This window comes from Canis lupus, chromosome 25 (genome assembly GCF_048164855.1).
Source record: "Canis lupus baileyi chromosome 25, mCanLup2.hap1, whole genome shotgun sequence".
NCBI lineage: Eukaryota > Metazoa > Chordata > Mammalia > Carnivora > Canidae > Canis > Canis lupus.
The window spans coordinates 8,243,413-8,266,169 of record NC_132862.1 but is presented as its reverse complement, the minus strand read 5'-3'; the positions used below and the strand labels follow the sequence as shown (position 1 = coordinate 8,266,169).

Below are 22,757 nucleotides of genomic sequence, written 5' to 3'. Positions count from 1 at the left end.
TGGGTACAAGCTTGAGCTGACATAGTTTGGATGGCTTTCAGGCTGTACCTGTGCAGTGTGGGTGGACATCCAGGACTCGATTCCAGAAGCAGACAACTTTATAAAAGCAGAATGCTACATCAAGATCCCACAGAATAGAATTTCACAGGATGAAATGAGCTGATAGAAATTTGACTGTGGTTGTTGAGGCTGTCTTAAATGCTCTATTTTCTGAATCCATAAGGAGGCCATTTTTCTTCTTAAGTGACCTTTAATCTACAATCCAGTAGACCCTGCTCTTGTAAGGTGAAGTTAAACTTTTTTTTTTCCCTGCTTCTCACTGACCTTTCTTCCACCCACCAAAGTAAAAAGCTGAGTTCCCATACTGTTTCACAGCAATATACTTATTTGCATAGGTTCAACAAGAATCTTTTCCTTTCTACCAGTACATAATTTGAAAAAAATTGATCGTGTAACAATGGTCTTTCCTGGAATGTCATATTCGAGAATGATGCTCAGTCAGTTATGTCAAACAACTCTAGGGAACAAAGGTTATTTTACTTATGGAGCCAATGCCTACAAAACCATCCCAGCAAAACTGGCCGAGTACAATCCTTAAAGGTGGTGAAAATGGGGCCGGGCAGAGGGTAGGGAGGGGGACGGGACTCAAGTAGAGAGGAATTCACTCAAATTTATAGACAGTGCAAGCAAAATATGGTAGTTTCTTGGGGTTCCTTTCCCAGCCTTGAGCTAGTAAATAATAGAGACATTAAACATACAATTCTGTGGCTCCAGTAGCTGTTCAGTACTACATGGCTATGAGTTTTAAATGCAAATTCAAAGAACCCTATATGATTAATACTTGCCTAACTTAAGAAAATAATCAGGCCAAACCTAATGAGTCCAGCCCTTTTTTATTATCAAAAACAGTCTTTGAGATTTTTATAGTCACAAAAAAAGGAAGCCGTTAGGGAAATTGGAAAGACTTTGGAAGCAGCAGAAAAGGCTACTGGGAATACTTTTGATATCTCTTCTGGGTTAGCTGATTCTGTACATATTTTGCCTTTTTGGGGAGATGGGGGTTTTGAATTATGTTATAGCCTTGTAAATTATGCAAAACTGATGTAGAAATGATTACTGCCCAGAGAAATAAAAGAATTCTGCTGGTGGAGATGCAACTGATTTCCCTGTGGGTTAGTCCAGTTTTGTGTCTATTAGCAAATTCATTTCAGCTCCCCCAATTGCTTATATATGTGTCTGTTCTTTGAGTTATCCTTTGAACCATTTTTAAAATATCTTACTTGTTCCTTCATTAATAGTGAGCTAAATAAAATTTTTGACGCATGACAGCCTTATGAGAGTCATGGGTTTATACTTGTGAAAAAACATACTTGCCCACGTGTTGTGTATTCGAGCCGTCTTTAGATATAAGGGGCAATAGAGGATCCTTGCTTTACTTTCTTTAAAAAGCTAATCATTTTTTTCATAGTTATTGAATAACCCTTATTTCCCCTATTAATTTAAAGGCCACCATTCTGGTGTTATTTGGACCATTTATGTGTTCTCTATTATGATCTATTTATTTATTTTCACATCAGTAAAAATCTGTTGTAGGTGCTACAGCTTTATAATACACTTTGGTAATCTGACAGGTTATTTTGATGTTACACTGAGCCCAGAGAGGAAGAACAGATTGTCCTGCCAATTCGGATTAGTCTAAAATTTAAACTAACTAATGATAAAACATTGGTATACAAAAAAATTGCCCTGCTATTTGGGTCTCGTCAACCTCTTCCAGATTATCCAACCAGACAAAATACAATTGTGAGTCTAGAAGGTAAGTAAACAGGTCTTTTGAGTTGCAAAGTCAATGAGCCTGAAGTTTATCCCATAGGGGAGGTAGAGAGAGAATAACCCTGACCCAGACTGTAATATGTAAAACAGGGCACAACAGAACAGTATTGGCAGACATTCACGGAGTAATAGTGGAAGAAGTCAGAACTGTCAAAAGCACTGGAGGATTGAATCTTTTGATTTAGAACAAAACCAGCTCATATATTCAATGGCCTTTTGGATGTTTGCATTTTAACAACTACTTGGGTTTGAAAGTAATAATTACTTATACTCTTTGCCTCGGGGGTTTTGATTGGCTAAGGAATAGACAAGGAATACATGTATAAAAATATCAGCTTTCTTGCCAATGAAGCTGATTTGGAATAACAGCTCCTGTGCCCCGAATTTCCACCTTGAGATCCACACATGCACCTGTGCTCTGCAGAATGGGCTGTCATCCAGGCAGCTCAGGGAGAGGCAAGAAGGGCTGCATACCCAGTCATACCATCAAGGTCCAGGTTGTTTTTGCACTAACCCCATCTGCAAAAGGAATCTGGATATCAGAATCTGGCCATCTTGCTGGTCTGATAAACCTTTCCTAAGATCATGGAGGAGGAGCCAGGAATAGACAAAGAAAAGGTCAAGGTGCAGAAGCTTTCCCCATAATAGTTCAGAGAAATGGAGGCGTTGATAGAATTTTCTGTTACAGGTGGCTACAATATGAGGAGAGGAAGACTAGAGTCCCTATTACAATATAACATAGAAATTGATCCATAGGGGATCCCTGGGTGGCTCAGCGGTTTAGCACCTGCCTTTGGCCCGGGGCGCCATCCTGGAGTCCTGGGATCGAGTCCCACATCGTGCTCCCTGAATGGAGCCTGCTTCTCCCTCCTGTGTCTCTGCCTCTCTCTCTCTATCATCAATAAATAAATAAATCTTAAAAAAAAAAAAGAAAAAAAAAGAAATTGATCCATAAAGATGAACCTGAGTTTAAAAGGGAAATATTATGTTTAGTCTACCCTGATTACAAAGAATGGAGAAATATGTAATATGTTTCAGATCAGATTTCTATCAGAGGTATTGTTTTTCAAGTTTGGATATGTAAATATAAGTTTTCATGAACATACAACGTTCCAGAACACTGACAAATGTGTGCAAATCTGTCTCCAACAATCAAATGCCCCCCATTTTAGTACTGCATCCCAAAAGAATGAAGGCAAAACTCAAAAATGCTTTTAGTTCACATTTTTTAATGTTTAAAAACTATGTTAACAGAGCAATTATAGAACAGAACTTCTTAATATTTCTTTATTTACACCACATCCTGGGGGGAAAAGAAACTGTTTGATTAACCATGAATAGCAAGGTTTTGTGACTTGTGACTTACTTCTATCACCCATCTGAAAGTCATTTACAAGTTTTTATATTAATAAAACAGTGGTGTGCTACACATACTGGACTTATATGAAGTCTAAAATACAACTGGACCCTGGAGCGTGGACTACGTACCAACGATCAAGATTCAAGTGTTTTGGGAAAAAAATGACTTAAGACAATCTATGTTGGTGTCAACGCTGAAAATGAAAGGCAAACATGCAAGACTTTCAAAAGCTTGATAAAATAAAGGTCTTTCCCCCCCCCCCATCAAATTTGTGCTCATAGTTAATATTCAGGTTTTTTTCCCCCTGTCAAAGATCCCAAGGTTTGGGAAATGCAGCAATTCAATTTAATTTTGAAAAGAAAAATTCTCCCCAACCTCTGTTTTCATAAATACTGTGTAGTGGTATCAGTGTTAACGGCAAAAGAGCATTATGAAGAAACAATTTGTCCTTTTGGGTATATCTATGTCTATATGACAGTAATTTGGGTCTAAATATTCCTTATTTGTAGCTCAGAGGATTATCTCTTAAATAATTGATCTTAATACAAGAAATCAATGCAACTATTTCTCAGACATTTTGCTTTCTAAACAATTAAGTAAGATTTTTAGAATCCAAGTTTACACTGAGAGGATGATGTTACCTGGGCAAGAATGTAAATTTTCCTAATTCCCAAACAAAACCACTAATATCTATGACAACATTTATTCTCGTTATGCAGATACTAGATTCTTGATATGCAGACTTCTATTTCAGTGTGAATCAACAACTGCAAAAATATACAGCCTCCTATTTATTTACAACATATTTACATACAAATGAAATATTTCCTACAATAAACCTCAGCTGCATAGATTCTTCCTTTTAAAAACACAAAGTCAAGCCTGTAGACAGATGGGCCCAGTTCACAGCCCTTCCTCTGAGAAAACCCTAAAGAAGGAGAAGGACTGAGCTTTGTGAATTTTACAATTTTCAAGCACTTTCCCTTTTAGATTTAGGGAGGTTTTTCCGTTGTTAGCCACCCCATTCCCAATTTGTACCTAAAGCCCTATGTCATCATCAATAATTCACTGCGTGTATTTTAGAGGAAGTATGTTCTGTTGCTGAAGGATCCTCAGATCTGCCATCCATAGGGAAAACCATTTATTGGCCCTGCTCAATGATGTAGTCTGTCTTCTTTGTTTTGAGAGTGGCTACAAGTTTACAGGGAAGTGGACTGGAGGCATTCTATTCTCAAAGCTTCCGCCCTTTCCAAGCCTCAAGCCATTTCCATTGATAAACTGAGGGAAGCCAGTGGCTTTGCTCTGAGGCATGAGATCAAATACCTGATGGTGTCCTCAACCTCCTCCCCACCCCATAAGTGGCCAACATTGTGACCTACTGAAACCCGGCCTTCTCCGAGCAGCTGGTCGATGCTTATGCGGTGCATACCTTTCTAGAGAATTCACTTTAAAAGGAGGGCACGATGGATCATTACACAACGCACAGGAACATTGTGGAGAACTTAACTCCTGGCACGAATTCAGGATCTCCTCTATGGAAGGCCACATTTACCAAGGGGGTTTTCTTTGCGTTCTCCACAAAAACAGAAACACTTCACTTTCATGTCTTCACAGCTTCAAAAGAAAGGTAATCCCAGTGCACCTCAGCCCGGTAGACCCGAGTGCGGGGAGCCTTCCTTTACGACTGTGCGTCAGCACCAACATTTCCTAGGCACCGCACTCTGAGGTAGGACGACTGGGGAGAAGCAAAGAGAGACAAGTTGGCCTGTGGTGGTTCTCTGACTTGACGTGCATCAAGGTTACATGGGGGGCTTGTTCAAACCCAGACTGCTGAGGGTTTCCGCCCCCACAGTTTCTGATTCCATTAGTTCTGGGGTGGGGCCCCAAACCCTGCATCCCCACAAGTCCTCAGGTGCTGCTGCTGCTGCGGCCCATCCGGGGAGCACTCTGTGAGAACCACGGCCTTAGAGGCTTGAGTCCAACTCCAGAAGGAAGTCAGTTGTGGGGGCCATTTCTGCGGTGTCCTCTCAAACACAGGGATCCCACCACAGTTCCCTGTCCACCCCCAGCCCCGTGGCCGTCACCCACGTGTGCCTTTCTCAACAGGGTCCGCAAACACAGAGAAGGAAAGTCAGTAGAGAGCCTCTTGGACAGCGACCTGCTTACTAGGCGGCTAGACCACGGTCCACTAGCCCGAAACCCATTCGAAGTGCTGTGTGCTGGCACTCGGGGGAAGCTCTGCGCCAGCATCCTGCCCTGTAACTGGGGTGGGGTGAGGGGGGACAAACCACGGAGCAACAGGTCCTACAAAACAGAAAAGCCAGGCCAAGCCTGAGACCTCTAGGCAAAAGAAAGGACACCAGCCGAGGAATGAACGTCCCCGGCGGTTTACAACCCACAAGAGGCCCCATCCTCCTCCTCCCACCTGGTTCTCTGGTGGCCCTGGACTTACTCTTCCCTCCTTTGCCAGAGACCTTGCTTCAGGCCACACGGTCTCCACTAACTGGTGGTCACCCTCCCCCCACCGTCCAGCAGCTGGTGTGTGGCTAGCGTGGGCCGTCCAGATTCCATGAACAGGAGTGACGTCTTCTTGGCAACTCTGAACAAATACTCCTTAGAAACAGTATTCTCTCTGGTGGCTAGGCTTTTTAGCAATCACGCTTTATTATCCTTATTCTGCTAAATGATGGGTTTGATCATCCTTCCTAGCTGCTCTGGGGCCTAACCACCATGTATAACCTGGTTTTTAGAGGAAAATACATACCAGGTTGCAAACAACCAACTAACGGGGTTTTGCAACATGATCTACTTATAAATCGGGGACAGCCTGTGTTTAATGAGATTCGATTTCTCTCCCGTACACACTTTACTACCCCACTCCCAACACTACGTTAAATTAGGGATTTACTAGTATATTGTGTGATAATAACTAGAGAACAGGTCTAAATCCAAAGTATGAAACTGGCACTGTTCACTAGTGTTAAGGTTCTAGCTACCAAAGGAAAACGTGCTGCTCCCAATGGCCAAGGTATAATATTCGTTAGTCTACTAATTTAGCAGAAAAACTTCTATAGCACTTGACTGTTGTTTAAATTCTACCTAACATCTGTGATACATGTATTTTTGGCTACCAGTTCACTATTCTGAACAAGAAGAATTATTGCAGTACACTTTACAGCTAATCCCACACAAATGATGTGATTAATCTGTGGTATTTGACAAATTACAGTAGGGTCTATTATATTCAGTCAAAAATCAACTTAGATAAACATACAAAGAAGATTTTAAAAACCTGCAGTATCACAGGCATCAACAACAATGTGCCTCCTCTAAATAAATATCTTAAATAATAATAAAAGTTCCCTGTACTGACACAGAAAATCCAGAGATCCAAAAATATCACTACACATCCCAAGAGTTACAATTTTCTAAGTTGACTTTGTGTCAAATGAGCTGTTATAAATTAAGGAGGAAAATAGAAAGTAGCATAATATTGCTTGCAAACTAAACTCAGTACTTTTTTAACGGAGGGTCAGTCCACTACCTGGCTATTTCATTGCTCGGTGCCCTAGACGAGCCTCTGAGGGCCAACTGACTCGTGTTGCTCAGTTTCTCTCCCTGTTCATCCAATATGGAAGACACTGCTGAAAAGGCCAGAGGTGGCTGTGGATTTTACTAGGCTAGGTATTCATGATGAGTAGGTATTCCTATCTAATTACCCGAACTCTGACCTAACGTGGATAGAACTCAGGAGCATTACATTAAAAGCTATGATGATCCTACCAAGAAATGCAGGAAATAACCTTTCCATCACAAGGTGCTTCGATGCCTGCCTTTTCTATGGGGGAGGGACAGTTCCTTGTTACTCCTGGGGAATGATGAATAAAGATCTTTGGGGATTTGAGTGAAGGAGGAACAGAACGCAGAGCTAAGTGCTTGGAAATCCCGCCAAGGTTCTACGGTTTAGATCCTACTTATCTCTGGATAAGAAATCTGTGCTCAGTGAACGTACAAGTTTGAGAAATTCAACCAGAATATGAATAAACCACAAGTCCTATTTCAAGAGCACAAACATTTCTTACTGCGTGATAAGGACTGTCCAATCACAGGTGGTGGCCCAGCTTCGGGGGGATGCGATTCTGGGTTTCCTTGCTGTCCTCCAACTTTCCAAGCTATGCCTTGTCCCCAACTCTCTTCTTTTTCAGTCTCTGTGTAATTTCCTTCCACCCCCTTTAGGAGGCAGTGGGGCTGGGGTAAGGGTGTGAGGCAACGCTGTCCTTCTGTGTGAGTGACGCTGGGCAGGCGGTAATGGCCCACCCCTTGGTTAGGGATGAGAAGAGGAGACAGCACAGGCACCAAAGTCCCCGTCGGAGGGAAGGAAGGTACACTGATTTTGTCACAGGTTCTTCTCAAAAGCTATATCTGAAGGTTCTTTTTCTTTATTTTTTCCCCAAGACTCTGAGTGGATTGTTGATAGAGAAGAAATAGGAATGAGGCTTATTTAAGGTACAAAAATCTTATATTTGTAATAACCTAAATTTATAGATATAAAACAAGTCTTTTAAAGACCCCCTAAAGTACCCAATATAAAACAGGAATTACTTATCCTAGATCATCCTTGGTTAGATACACATTATTCTCTGTGCAAAAAGCTGGTGGACATGAGTAAAAGCTGCTGGGTTTATAATTTAAGAAAATGTCTTCTCTCCCTTCAACAATACAGGCATAGGGTTGAAGGCTATTTGCATCAGAGGAATATTTTCTTAGGCATTTTGGATGCTCTTTTTGCAATACTCTAGCTTCTCAACTTATTACAAAGGTGTCACAGGTCTCCCTCAGTGGAAGGTGACTTGGATTGGAATTTGACACAGTTGGCCAAGAGGGAAACAAAACTCCATTTGCTAGATAACCCAAATGTGTAGTTTAAAATATTTACCAAGGTAAGAAATCATTCTCACCCCCTCCCCAGCTGAGAACACTCATTGCAGAATGTCTCTGCATGAAGCAGGATGTAGTACCAGTGAGGCCACTGGCCCGCCGGAACCTGGCTGCCAGCTGATCAGAGCCACCTCAAATATTGGGCAGGTTCTGATCCAGCAATGGCACACACCCTGTCACTCTCTTATGATTATCCCTGTGTGCTATGTTAACCAAAGTAGGCAAAATATTTATGAAACCATTTTTTTTTTCTGTAAAGCAAAATAACTATATACAATTCAAGATTCGTTTTCTCTTCTAAAAAGGTACAGATGGTGTGAGTGGAACATCGGCAGGGAAATTATTTTAGAATCCAGATGCATAATAAATAAACATGATTGATCATTATGTTTTCAAAGTTCTAAAGGACCATGAAGTCACAAAAAATAGAGTTAGGAGGGTGAAGAATAACTGATTGTGAAGAATACTGAGAAATACAATTGCATGAAACTTTAAAAAAAAAAAACAAAAAAACACCACAATCCTGAAATCGATCCCAAATCTTAGAGGAACAGGAACCATTATACAAACAGGTTTTTTGTTTTGCTACCGAAGTGTTATTCCATTTTAGGTGTCTTGTGAATTTCTGTTTGCTTCTGTAAACTTGCGAAAGAAGTGATGAGAGATTGCTGATGTGTGGTGACATGACGGGGCAGCGGGCTGGAACGATTCCTGTCCTCAGCTGGTCTCAGTGGCCTTCGTCACTACTTGATGAGCAGGCCCAGTCGTAGATGACCAAGGGAATGCTGACCAGGGAAAACAACACCCCCAGGCCCAAGAAAAGGGCAGCCTGGAGCAACACAAAGGCATGGGTTATTTTCAGTGAGGCCCACATTTCCCACATACACCTGGGGAAAAAAAATAGAAATACTTTCCCTCTTCTTTGTGTGTCCCCAAAATTTGGAGTTTGTTACAACCATTGCTGAACTGTGAGAATCATCCCAAGATTGTGTGGATCTGATTCTTCAAGGATGGGAAAACAAGAACTAGCTATGCAGGGCCATCCTCCACATTCTGATCTTTGACTTCATGTCACCTCAGAACAAATATCCATTCTATAACTCTCTGGGTATCCTTATAGTTTCTTTCAAACTAAGCTCCTAACAAAACAAAAAAAAAAAGCCTCTGAAAATATACAGGTCATTTTGTTATTTTTTTATGAACCAACCAAGGTTAGTTATCATTGGCAGGCAAACATTTCTGTTTGGAAAAGTGGGAAAAAAGTTATATAAAAGCAAAGTCAATCTGAGCAAGTGAAATAGGAAATGGGTGTCCACAACTAAGTTATTTTAAGAGTTCAGGAAGGCAGAAGAGGGGACCAAAATCTGGAGAACATGATATTAGAAATTGCTTGGCCTTAAAAGTATCCAATGAGGGATGCCTGGGTGGCTCAGCGGTTGAGCATCTGCCTTTGGCTCAGGGCGTGATCCGAGAGTCTCGGGATCGAGTCCCACATGGGGCTCCCCGCAGGGAGCCTGCTTCTTCCTCTGCCTATGTCTCTCTCTCTCTCTGTGTCTCTCATGAATAAATATATAAAATATTTTTAAAAAAAAGGTATCCAATGAGAGCTTTGCAGGAAGAAGGATGAAGTAACAGGAGAACCAAGGGGGCTGGACTGGAACCTGGGGGATAGAGCTAAGGGAAGGAGAAGAGGCAAATGGTAGGCAGGGCTGTACACCGCTTACCATCACAGGTCTGGTCTAACTCCCAGTGGGGCCCCACATGGACAGGAGCCCTTGTCTAATGCTATCTGCTAGATCCTACTACCAGTTTTAACGTTAAGGAGGCCCAGAGAATTCACGAGCAACAGGCCTCTACCATGTTCAGATTTAATCTGAGTGTATTTGACGGGCTCCTTCTCTGTCCTTGTGAAGCCCCTACTGGTATGGTTTAGTAAGATTTGGGACTTCTGGCTTCAGGGATAATCCTGTTGGGGAAGTAGATGTTGTACCAGCATCAGTGCTGCTTTTCCTAAATGCACAAGGATGATCCCTTCTGCCTACATCTCTCACCCGGGTCTGTTGACTCGGGTGATACGTGCAGTTGGAGCGCTTACACTATCTGGGAGGGCAGCTGAGAAGCCTTCTCCGAGGCCAAACAAAATGGTGCTCCAGAAGGTACTCATGTAGCAGCCACTTCACCCCTGCTTCCCTTACTGTCTCCAAGTGCACCACCTTCAAGATGCCTTTGAACTTCATCAGACCTGGAAACAAGAATCCCAATGTAGAAAGGTAGTTTCTGAATCCAGGTCTGTTGTTCCAAAGTATTTCTGTCAAACCATAAAAAGGCTCTTTAAGCTAACTCAGCCATTTTAAGTTAAGGCGTCCCACATTCCCTGGGCTGTTGGAAGGAGTTACATGACCACGAATTGTACAGAAGCAGTGGGCTGCCCTTAATCTTTGAGTCCCTCTCCCTTTCCTAGCTTGCTGAAGACAAGGCATCGCCTTACAGAGACGATGACAACATCCAGTTTCCCAGGTGGCCCAACCCTCGCTCAGGGAAAAGTTAAAACACGGTAAGAGTAACATATTTTCAGAGAATAGATCAGATTCTGATAAGGTATTTTAAATCCCCCAAAGGGGAAAACTATAGGACTGCTCCCCTTTTGAGGTCGCTACCAGTAGGGTCAGGTAGGGGAGAGATGGGCTATTTATTTGGGGAATAAATAATTTTTAATTTACATGAAAAACTAATCAGAAAAATCAGAGTGGCAGGCATGAGACATACCCAAATTCTTTGAGTTCCTTTATCTCCATCCTGGCTTGTGATTTTTAAATAAAGAGATGAAGGAAGAATGAAAATGAGCATATTAGCAGACGTAACTCCTGTAAAATAAGAAAAAAAATTGATGTTGTTATGGTGAAATTTTAGCTTTCTAAACAGCTGTTGTAGAGCACTGATAAGTGTAAAGTCATCAAGCCGTACCTACGACCCCAAAAATATCCTTCATGGAGGGTATGAAGATCACCAACAAGTTGATTATCACCAAGAGTATGAAGGTAACCAAGATATGGCGACACAAATTAAACTTCGTTTTCTTAGCCAGTTCAAATAAAGATGATCGAACCTACAGGAAAAGAAAACAAAGACTCCGTGACGGCCTCCGGCTTGCCAACCTCCACATTTTCAGCAGAAACTCATGTACTGGTGCACAGGAATCTGTGAAATGTTTTGCAAAGCCTTGCACAGTATTACAAGCAAAGGTCTTGATTTAAGGAAAGTATTTTTATTTACAAATAGGTAGTTTGCTTTGGTGAGGGGTAATTGCTGTTTCTATCTATGACTAAGTGTTCTCTTCCAGTCCCTTTCTGTTCTCTCATCGTGTACGAGGAAGATTCAAACACTCCGTCTTGGACGCCTGGGTGGCTTAGTCTGTTAAGCGTCTGCCTTCTGCTCAGGTCGTGATCCCAGGGTCCTGGGATCGAGCCCCGCATCGGGCTCCCAGCTCAGTGGGGAGTCTGTTTCTCCCTCTGCCCCTACCCCTGCTCATGCTCATTCTCTCTCTCTCTCAAGTAAATAAATAAAATCTTTAAAAACAATCATTCTGTCTACATTTCTTTGTGAAGAAGGAAGAGATTATGAGAATTAAGATTTATTCCATCAGAGCCTGCCCTATCTCACTGACCCTACTTTCTCTCTGAAGGGCCCTAACCGAGTCTCAGGGTCCTTCCCTACTATATATGGTTCCAGTGACACTGGGAAGTCACCCTCAGCAGGCTTTCTCTGGAGCGGGCTCCTGAACACAGGAGAAAAGGGGAGGCCTTGGCTTTTTGTATGTCGACAGCTCGGAGGCCTCTTACTCACCGTGAAGAATAACACGGGCACTGTGAGGATGACAGCCACGATGACAGCCAGCCGCACTGTCAGGATGAGAATGTCATCTTTACTCTGGTACTTGTGGAGGAGGTCCGACTGTACGTTTTCTAAAGCGAGGGAGAGTATTAGAAAGAAACAAACACATTGCTGAATGACAGTTTTTCCTAACAACACAGAATCTGGAAACAAAAGGGCAAGGAAAGCAACGTTCTAGGTGTTGAGGTAACTATTACAACAATTTATGAAGTTGAAAAGAAAAAAATGCCCTGTGTGAGACAGGCTCCACTTGTCCGTATGTAACTTTAAAAGGAATTTACAGTAATTTCTAGAAGCAGTTACACAGACAGTGTGGGGATGCTCAGCTTATACTAAATTCAACCTGGGAGTAAATCAGAATTAAAAATAACAGAGTTGAAGCACAAAAACCTTCCTCATCTAGACTTTTCCCCACTTGGTGCCACTCATCAAACGACGCTACACCTCTGCAGTCTTGCCAGGTGGACTGCACGCCACGCAGAGCCTCATTCAGACCCTCCTCTTATCATTCCACTTCCAGGGGCCAAGAGAAGGTGGTGCTAACTTCACCACCAGCAGGAAAGAATTCTCTTCCATACATGTTTTTCTTATTAAAAAAGAAAAAGTATTTAGCTTATGTAGCATTTTGAACTTTTCTTAACTCTGAACTTCAGGACGTGATTTCAAAGACAACCAAAGCTAGAATGGCAGTCCCTGCAAATGCTCACTCCTTTGACCAGAGCACCTTCCCCTCCTGCATGTCTCCTGTAAGGTCTAACACCTTCCCTTCCTGCATGTCTCCCCTAAGGTCTAGCACCTTCCCTTCCTGCATGTCTCCCATAAGGTCTAGCACCTTCCCCTCCTGCATGTCTCCCCTAAGGTCTAGCACCTTCCCTTCCTGCATGTCTCCCCTAAGGTCTAGCACCTTCCCTTCCTGCATGTCTCCCGTAAGGTCTAGCACCTTCCCCTCCTGCATGTCTCCCGTAAGGTCTTCTCACTATACCGGTCTCAAGGTTCTGGGGGTGGAATTCCAATTCGATTCTGTGCCATAGATTGGTCTCAGTTTTGGAAAAGGGACCCTAGGTTATAATGAGAGTCTTATTAGTTCTAATTTTCTTGATTCAGAATTTATAACCATCTAAAAATAGCTGAGCCTCTTTCTTTAACCAAAGAGTATAAAAGGGTTTGATATTCTATTTTTTGTGGGGGAAAAATGGATTTGCAAAGAAAATTCATGCATGAAGGGGTAACAGTGACACTGTTCAATTAACAGGGAGGCTCTCCCTCCCTCCCTCCCTTTACCTACCCCCAGCCCTGCAACTCTGCAGGAAAGCTAGAAACACTATTTTTATGCAGAAATTCAACATGGTATTTATGGATTTATCAGACAGTGCTGTTTGCCATTGCTTACAAAAACAGTAACAATACAACTGTATATTCAGGGTAGCCAATCTTCTCCAGGCTGAATTAATTGTCTCCAAACCTATTTAAGTTTGGAGACATTAGGGTTTATGGAAAAAAATGCCCCAAAGAAATATGATTTAATAAAGAACAATGTGAAATATATGTATTTAAATTTAAATCAAGTCCCAAATCATAATGGTAATGAAAGATGTTAAATACAGCTTGAGGATAATCTGAATAGGAGAGGATGAAGACCTAGTAAAAGAAGGAAAACTATTCCCACAGGGCCAATAAATTACAAATGAAACCTAGTTGTTCTCTTTTTCAGATTTCATGCCTTTGAACCTTCTCTGCCATTCCTTCACATCTTTGTAGGGCTCCAACTTCCAGTGAACAATCAGGCGTTTTATTTTTAATTAACACAAGTGTCATGAGTGTAGCACTCTGCTCTTTCTCACTTTCAACATCTGTCTCTGTCTCTCTATTAATGGAATCTGACCCAATTCGCAACAGCAATTAGGAGAGCCTTCTCCGGTATAGTTCTAAACTTTCCTCAGTAAAGGCGGCATGCTTATAAAATGCAGTTTCTTTTAAGGACAGTATTAGGAGAGAAAAAAATTACAGTATCTTGTTTCAGTAATTATTCTATTGCGCAGTCTGCACAAAATATACAAAGGAATCATCACCACTTGCTTTATGCAGAAGAAAAGACCTGCACAATCAATGAGTAGATTTTTTTTTGCTTTTTTGGGCTATCATGTTAAAAAGTTATTTAGATATTGGGGTGCCTGGGTGGCTCAGTTGATTAAGCGGCTGACTCTTGATTTCAGCTCAGGTCGTGATCTCAGGGTCCTGGGACTGAGCTGTGCTTTGGACTCTGGGCTGAGCAAGGAGTCTACTTCAGGATTCTTTTCAGGATTCTTTCCCCTACCTTGCCCCTCCCCCTGCACTCAGACTTTTTCTCTCTCTCTCTCAAATAAATAAATAAATCTTTTAAAAAATGTTAAAAGTTATTTGGATATTGCTTTTCACTAATTTACTTACAAATACCTATATTTACGCGCTAACAGAAGTCACTTACCATAGAATGTCAAGTAGCCAAAAATGGCAGTCAGGAAGTACATAACAAACATGGCGAAGAAGGAGATATTGGAAACCATCTGCATCTTTTTCTGTGATCGACTAAGAACAAAGATAAGGGAATTGTAAAACTTACAAACCATGTTACTGAGCTTAACTACCAGTGCTAACACAGAAGAATACTAACGACGTTCTATCAGGCTAGGGAAGATCTGACCAGCTGAGATCACCCCTCTTCTACACTCACTGCCCCCAGCAATTACTCCAGTTTAAAATAACTTCTTTTATACCAAACGGATATTGTGAGAGAGATCCATGGAACTACCGATCCCTTGAATGTCCTTCCCCATTCTTTCAAAAGAATATCAGGTTCTCATCAAAAGGCGGAGAATATTTTTTAATATTTGTTTTTGATATTATCTCCACACTCAGCATGTAAGGGGAAAAAAGCAGAATAAATTCAAATGGGCGGCCCCAGAGATGAACGGCAAAGCTAGAACTTGACCTCAGGTATTCTGCTGCTACAGCTGCTACTTAGGTTCCTTTTTCCCCTCACTGTGTAGCCCCAGGATACACCTGCCATTCCTTGGTCTGTGTTTCCAGACCAATAAGTACCCAAGTGATCACAGCTGTGATGGTGAAGGGCTCTTTCTCTCTCAGGTCAGGTTTACTCTGGGAGTTTTGGGTGAACTTTAAGTTTCTTTAATGGCCCAAACAATTAAGCTATCAGGCCTGTAGTCAATAACAGATCATGACTGTCATAACATTTGTTTGCGTCATAATAGGAAAAATTGAGAGAAGTATACACATCAGAAAAAATACAAACTAAAAGCTGGACTATTAGGTTTAAAAGAGGTCAAAGACATATTTAAATATTTATGATCCTGAGTATAGGATCATAAAGTAGGACTGATGTACATATAGGTAGATGTAGGTATTTCCAAATATATCCACATATCAATTACATATGAAAGAGGAAGAGTCATAAGTGAATCAATGCTAACAGACATCTATTTCATTTTTCAAAATGGAAATAGATAGCTACATGGTATATCTTTTCTGAGCTTAAGACTACGCCATGATGACTATTTTAATCTATAAAGTCTGCTAAGAGTCGGCTAAAAAGAGAATCCAGGAGGAAATTTATAAGCAGGATTTTTAGTTTTCTCTAAAACAGCAATCAAAAAACAAATCCACAGAATCATCTTCATGGTTTAAAATGAACAATAATATTCTTTTATCCAGTTTGTGGCCTTAACATTGATTTCTTTCTCCCTGATTTCGCAGCCTTTTCCATCTAAACCAGTAAGAGGCAAATCAGACATGAAGCATTTTGCAGTTTATAGATGCTGATTATTATTATACACTTGTAAAATAAGCATAAGTAACATAAAGTAACACGAATACTTGAACTCTCCTAAGAAACACAGTATGTGAAAAACTAACAAAAAAGTCCACATAGTTGGCCACTTTATATGTTTATGGCCAAAATATACTACAGTTTTCTGATTTTTTTTTTTTTGTTCTTTTTTTTTTTCTCCTTTATTATAGTACTTGCTCAAGAATGGCAGAAAGTAAATGTTGAAGCTGGGTGATGAGTCCTTGGAGGTTTATTATATAAGTCTATTTATTTTAATACAATACCTGGCTATTAATGAGGGGATGTAAAAAATGATTAAGATAAAAAAAACAAATCTCTTACTCTTTAAGCTCACTGTAAATTGGCAGGACTGACGGGTGGCAGACAAAAGCAAATGCGATGGTTGGTAAAGCGTACACGGTCTAGTTGAAAGAGAAAAATAAACATTAAGAAGAAACATTTTTACTCGAAAAATTATTCTGCTCCAATATCTCTGAGCTGATTTTTGTCTGACAGCTCTTCAGAATCCCAGGATTATTTGGTTATTAGGAGGGCTTTGATATCTAAAATAGAAGCAGCTTTTCTAAGAGAGCTTATCTAGCATGAGACGTGAGGCACTTGGCACAGAGGGGTTTTAGGTTCACCTCACCTACAGTGTATTGCACCTACTTCAGGCATAGCATCATCCCATATTTACATGGTGCTGGGCGGTCACACAGCGCTTTCCCTACGTCATTTCACTGAGTCTCTACAACAACCCTGAGCAGTAGACAGACCACCGATACTCTTCTGACTCCCTCCAAAAATTCAGGTGACACACTCAGGACTTCCACCTCTATTCCATGGCTCTTTGCTCCATAGGGTACATCAAATCAGACTTAAAAGATGACATCTAAAAAGACAACTACTTCCACGTTTGTTACTTTGGCTGTGTCCTTAGAGTTGCCGGAGAGAGAGAGAGATCTCTCTGTATAGAAATAGATCTGTATCTATTTCGTTTTCTCAGATAAGGCTTTTTAAAGCTCTCAATCTCAATATAACTTCTGATACAAAAAGAAGGAAGAAAAACTGACATTCCTCATGCTCTAATTCTGCAAAAGCTCTATACCAGGCCCATTCTATAAAACCCTATAAGATACAGAATTCTAGTTTTTTACATGGAATTTGGTAACTTGCCAAAGGATTTGAATCCAAGCCTGACTGGTTCTGTAGTCTACTGTTCCCCATACTACTAACAACACCCCAACTGTACGAAAGTTTTCTAAGTGCCAATGTGTGGCGGTATCCGTACTTGACAACTGTGCGAGCTAGTGTGCTTTACAGTCACTACGAGAGAAGAGCAGTGGGCTAAGGATGTTATTAATCTGTTTTTTCAAAATCTACAAGGAAAAGAGGAGCTGAGCTAATGATCCAGAAAGAGATTTTCACAGAGAATGCTTAAGATTGTCCCATACATAAACTGGATAAAAGGAGGCATGAAATACAATCTTTGTCTATTTCTCAAAGGTCTCTAAATTTATGGAATTTGGGAAGCAGTGGTATGGTGTCCTATCGAGAATGAATACTTTCAAAGCAGTTTAATTACAACAAATATGACAACTACAATGCCCTTAATAAAATGCTCTTTTTTATATTTAAAAGATAAGGAAACTTACCTTTGAATTGAAGGTAACATATTTTGGTGTACACATGTCAGGATTTGTTAAATTAGCACTTATTGTTGAATTTAGCTCTGCAACATCGCAGCGAATTTGAAATTTCTTGTAGATAACCTGGTATTAAGAAATATAGGAGAAACAAAATGGACTTGATCAAATTAAAGCCAAACAATGAATAACTGGCATTGTACTATGGCAAAACTAAACCAACCCTTTTCATCAGCACTTACCACTATAAGGAAAAATACCATACAGCTCAAAGAAAATCCACTAGTATAGCCAAGATACCCTAAAAGAAAAGGTGAAAAAAATTGTTATTATTTCACGTATCATCTTGTTTTTTCAATGCATTATTTCAAGCATAGTTCCAATAATATGCAAATATGCCTGTGTGAACATAAGATTTATTATTTGAGAGTGCTACTTTATTTGTTAAAAAAAAAATGGTGACTTTAAATAAAAACATTATATTACTGTTTTGATTCCAGTTTTCCCTGATACACTAGACAATGAAGATTCCCAGATCCAGGGAAAAAATTGGCCCCAAATTTGGCCATAGCTCTTGGTTGCTATACTCTCTGATGGAGACCTATGGCTTGATGCATTTGCTCCTTGATCTACTCCATAGTTCTTTATTATGTACCTATTGTGTACATAGTGAATATCAGCTACAACACTTCTCTTCCCACATGAGGGGCACACACAGGGGAGATGAAGTGATTTCTAGGAATAAATTGAGCATCTGGGGCTCTTCACCTTGCTACCCTTGGAATCCCCCAACCACCATAATTTCCACAAAAGCAGGGTTAACTTGTATGTGGGAGGCTGCACAGAAGCAACTTTCTGTCTTGATACTAGATTTGAAAATCTACTTATCTAAATAATCTGGATATTTAAGATGTTGTATAAAGAGAATTCCATTTTCTGTACTTTTCTCAGAGGAGACTGTAAGTTGTGCTATTGGATATATCACCGTGTCTGCCGCTGGCCCCAGAACTTCACTTCTCCGCTCCATATCTCAGTAGGATTGCTTAGGAGGGTCACATACTGACCAGCGTTTTCATCCCATATTAAAGTTAAGCCTGATTAATACTTGTAAATTTATCATTCACTTAAATCTTTACCCCACGAGTGAAAGTAGAGTTGGCAAAGTTGTTCATTTTTATCCGGTTTCTGATTCATCTGGGCACTGTAGAGACTATGATAAAAGCAAGCTCTTTCCTTACCTAAGTTCTTCAAGAGACACAGAGGAAGGATTATGCCAAAGGTAACCACCACCACCAGAACACGGCCATCCACATACCAGGCTCTGAAAGAGGCATTTAAATGGTTGGGTCACATTTTTGTAGAAAGTTGTATTTTTTTTTCCTCAAATGTAAAATTTCACGATGTATTTTAAGGAATTTTTACTATTATTAATTTTTACCATTAATTTCTATCATTATTCAGGTTTATCCAAACACTTGAACCCAGCCACTCCTCATTTACTATCGTCTAGCTCCCAAGTGGTAGAAGGGATTTTTCCCCTCCCCCATCAGCTAAATGTGGCGTTCCTTTGAATTATTTACATGGTTTCAAAGCTGAATGCACACACTGCATTCTGTTAGATTACAACATGTCTTATCAATTATTTAAAGATAAGTTCCTTTTTGTTTTGCTTGGCTAATACCATTGAAAAACAAGTCAGCACAGGTAGGCATTGCTTTCTCCCTAACCTCTTGTATTTGACCTTGAGTCCTGATGATAGAACACAAGGAACTCTGGCTTCTATGATTCTCCCTTGAAAGAAAACAGAAAAACTAGACTGACAAGAACTGTTAAACAAGAGGGAGTCAAAACAACCGATGTGCCAGGTGTACCTCCAACATTTTCCAAGCTTAGCTGTATCTTTAATAAAGTTGGCTCATGTAAATTTTGCTCCCTTCTTTAAGAAAGAGACAACGGTCTTAATGCGTGTTCCACTTCTGTGTTAAATATACGTCTGTGTTAAAAGTACTCCGTATCTGTTCTATTTTGTAGAAACTAGATATAGATCTCAGGCTCTCTGGGAGGTGCAGCATCTACCGTTTGCAGCCTGACAGATAAATCTACCTTTTAAATGTTCATATTCAAATGGCTTTCATTTATATAGCCCTAGAGAAATTTGTTAGAGCAACAAAGAAAGAAAAAAAAAAAACCTAGGGAAAACTCAAAAACTTTGGTTAGCCCACACTTAAATTAAAAACATTTTAGTTATTTCACAAAAAACATGGTTGATAACTTACGAAAATGCCTCTTCCTTTCCCATGAGAAACTTTATGGCAGAGGGTAGTTCATTTTTTACTATGAAGAGGTAGCTCAGCATTGCTAGAGGAAAATGAGAACATTTTTAGAAAGAAGATACTAAGGCTCACGTTGCAAGCTATATAAAAGGCTAGCAGCCTGTTCTTAGACTGACCTTCAGTAAGACACAAAGACAGTTTTAGCTACTCCGTATACTTGGTTTTAAATAAGTGACTGCTCTCTCCGCTTTGCTTTCCATGTGCCATTTTAGCAATGAGAACGATCCTGCTTCCATTTTGTTAAAATTCATCCGGCCACCCAACCACCAGAATTAGAAAAGATAATAATATTCACATACTTTTAAAGTTATGTATAGAAAGCGTGTTCTTTTTACCTCCAGTGTTCTGTAGAGAGGTGGCTCCAAAGATTACGAGCTTCCCTGTGGTGCCAAAGACCTGTTCTCCCAGCTTTTCATAAACCATGCAGCCTATTTAAAAACCATAGTTGAGAACACAAGAAATGACAGGGTTCTAAAAGTTAAAGAAAGCCAAGATTTCCTCATTCCATGGACTATTCCCCAAGTTATTCTGTCTTTCTCAAAATCACACAAATAGCCTTTTGGGCTTTGCAAGGGGTAAGGCGTTGCAACCTCATGACATTTTAAAAATGTCAGACATGACCACCATTTCTCCTTTTTCAGGTTGGCTACGAAAGCATTACAATTAAATCATTAGGTCATAAGGCTTATTTTAAACTATCTCGAAAAGTCTTTGTCTTCTTACTTTACTGGGGGGAAATTCCTATTCTGGTCTCCCTCTCAGGTCTGATGATATCATTAAAATAAAGATTTGATTTAAAAATACAAATCCTATGGCTGGGATGAAAGTTCCCTTCTGAATTAATTACGTGAACCGATGAGGCTAACAAGGAATTATCTTAATCACATTCCACAAATGCCTCATGTGTCCTAAACACAGTAAGAAACATGTAAGAGTGAACACCAGAACTTTGATCATTTGTAAAATTTAGTTCAAAGATATGCAACTCAGAAAAGAGACCAATAGGTAAATCTGTCAAAAGAATAATTTGGCTACAGCAAAATCCTAACATGTTCAATGGTCTCATCTCAATAAATACTAAGCTGCTAAGCCATTCATTTAAAAAAAAAAGTGTTTATATTTCTTTATGACAGTTTGGCTCACATTTTTAAAACGTTCACAGAAAGCAATATAGGTCAGACTATAATTAAAGCTTTGTTTAATCTCTCATAAGACTGGTGTTTACACAAGACAATGGTAGATCCTCAATTTATTACAAAATGTCCCAGCTAAATGGAGTCATCTATGTACAGTAATAGTTGGTCAATGTGGTTTTAGCTAAAGTCAAAGTCAAAGTATTACAAACAGAATCCATTTGTCCCAGGAATAGAAAATAAACACTTCAGGTATTACACTGCCCAGAACCTGGAGCCTTTCCACAGCACCCTCACTCCCACGTTGCCTCAGGCGTAACATTTTCTCCTCGGAATATACACAAAAAAGAATGAGAGCTCTGTTTACTTTTAAAATCTTGAAGGCTATAATATCAAAACATGGAATCCTTGTTCTGAATTTATTAAGACCTAAGGAAAAACTGAAGCCTTTCAAACAGAGGCATCTCAAACTAGAAAAACAGGTATAATTGGGGGTTTGCTTTACATGACAACGCTACCCTCTCAATGTCCAAGACAATGCAATTTCCATGGTGCTGTGTTTATTTCTCTGGGTCAATACCACTGTAGGTTTTTGAGGGACTGTAGGTCAAAGTACTCTTCAATAATCAGTTGCTGAATCGGGAGGGTATCACTTGTTTACAGTATCACCATGCAAATCAGTCACCCTGGCTTTAACAAAACTAGACATTTATTATCAGCTTACCTGTTTCCTTGGAACAGATCAAAAGAAGGTTTATTGAATATATAGATAGCAGTGTCACAGAAGTCAAAAGTATCCTAAAGCAAAGAAAAGAAGTCTTGTAATAACAATAAAAGAACATAACTCGGACCTTACATTTTCGAAGGGCAAAGGCTTATTTATATGGTTAACCCTATATGGTAACATCCAAATTTTGGAAACTATTAGTCACACCCTCTTTAAAATCCTCCATAAAAATGCTCTACCAAATAAAGAACTGTTCATTAGAATCTGAGTAACCCTAACAGTGCAAATCCTCTACATAATTCAGAGCCTAAATAGCTCTCTGAGGTCATTTCAGTTGAGATGACTTTCAGACAGTATTATGAAAGAAAGCTTTTATTGTCTATGATGCACTTTCTGTTACATCTGAGTGAGAAAGTGTGAAAAGGGTGTGGGGACTGGGGGTGGTGGCGGGGGTAGAGGGAAAAGCTTGCGGTGACTCTTAGGTCAACGACCACGTGCCTTTAGGCAACCTGCTCAGTTCTCTCATCCCTTAGAGGCCTCACCTATAGCACAGACGCAAGCTAAATGATGTCTGAGGTTCTTTTCATCTAATTACTCGGTGGCTATTTTTGAATCGATACACTGGACCACTGAGATAATTCATTTTTTTTTGCACCTGGTTCCTCTTAAAGACTAAGCACTTCTTTTAACGGATGGGAAAATCTTGACAAGCAAAGTGAAAAGACTTTTTTGACAAACTCATGTTTTTGTTTTAGTACATATGGCTCATTATCAAACCCTCCTCGAGAAAAAACACAGCTAAAATGGTGTGGGAGATTGCATAGATTATTTCTGAATCATTTGGTTAAGACACACTTAGTAATTGAAAATAAAGCCTATTTACTAAAAAGAAAAAAAATTCCAGTCCCCCAAATGAAACCACTTACTCCCTGATGTAGGGAAATATAGTCCTAGAACAATATATTACGGCAGTTGATTCCACATTTGAATAATTAAAGCTATGATTTTTCTAGCAAGTGCAGTTGGGAGGCACTTGGCACATCACGCAATTCTCTCTGTGTGAGCTCTCTCTT

At 40.1% G+C, this 22,757-nt stretch overlaps 1 protein-coding gene across 7 annotated transcripts in view; it reads right to left on the bottom strand.

Annotated features, from left to right (window-relative positions):
• Window positions 1-3,448: 3,448 nt before the first annotated feature.
• Window positions 3,449-22,757, bottom strand: part of SLC38A1 (solute carrier family 38 member 1) — a 69,149-nt gene continuing 49,840 nt past the window's right edge. For 6 of the 7 annotated variants that reach the window (XM_072798228.1, XM_072798227.1, XM_072798226.1 and 3 more), the window contains 12 exons: window positions 21,682-21,755; window positions 20,160-20,252; window positions 19,768-19,849; window positions 18,730-18,812; window positions 17,734-17,792; window positions 17,501-17,617; window positions 16,188-16,267; window positions 14,487-14,587; window positions 11,975-12,093; window positions 11,096-11,237; window positions 10,898-10,995; window positions 3,449-8,960 (listed from right to left, as the gene is read on the bottom strand). In XM_072798228.1, coding sequence (XP_072654329.1) covers window positions 8,859-8,960; window positions 10,898-10,995; window positions 11,096-11,237; window positions 11,975-12,093; window positions 14,487-14,587; window positions 16,188-16,267; window positions 17,501-17,617; window positions 17,734-17,792; window positions 18,730-18,812; window positions 19,768-19,849; window positions 20,160-20,252; window positions 21,682-21,755 — 1,150 coding nt within the window. In that variant the 3' untranslated portion in view covers window positions 3,449-8,858. Of the gene's footprint in view, window positions 8,961-10,226; window positions 10,374-10,897; window positions 10,996-11,095; window positions 11,238-11,974; window positions 12,094-14,486; window positions 14,588-16,187; window positions 16,268-17,500; window positions 17,618-17,733; window positions 17,793-18,729; window positions 18,813-19,767; window positions 19,850-20,159; window positions 20,253-21,681; window positions 21,756-22,757 lie in introns of all 7 variants that reach the window. The other variant, XR_012017433.1, reaches the window with a different exon arrangement.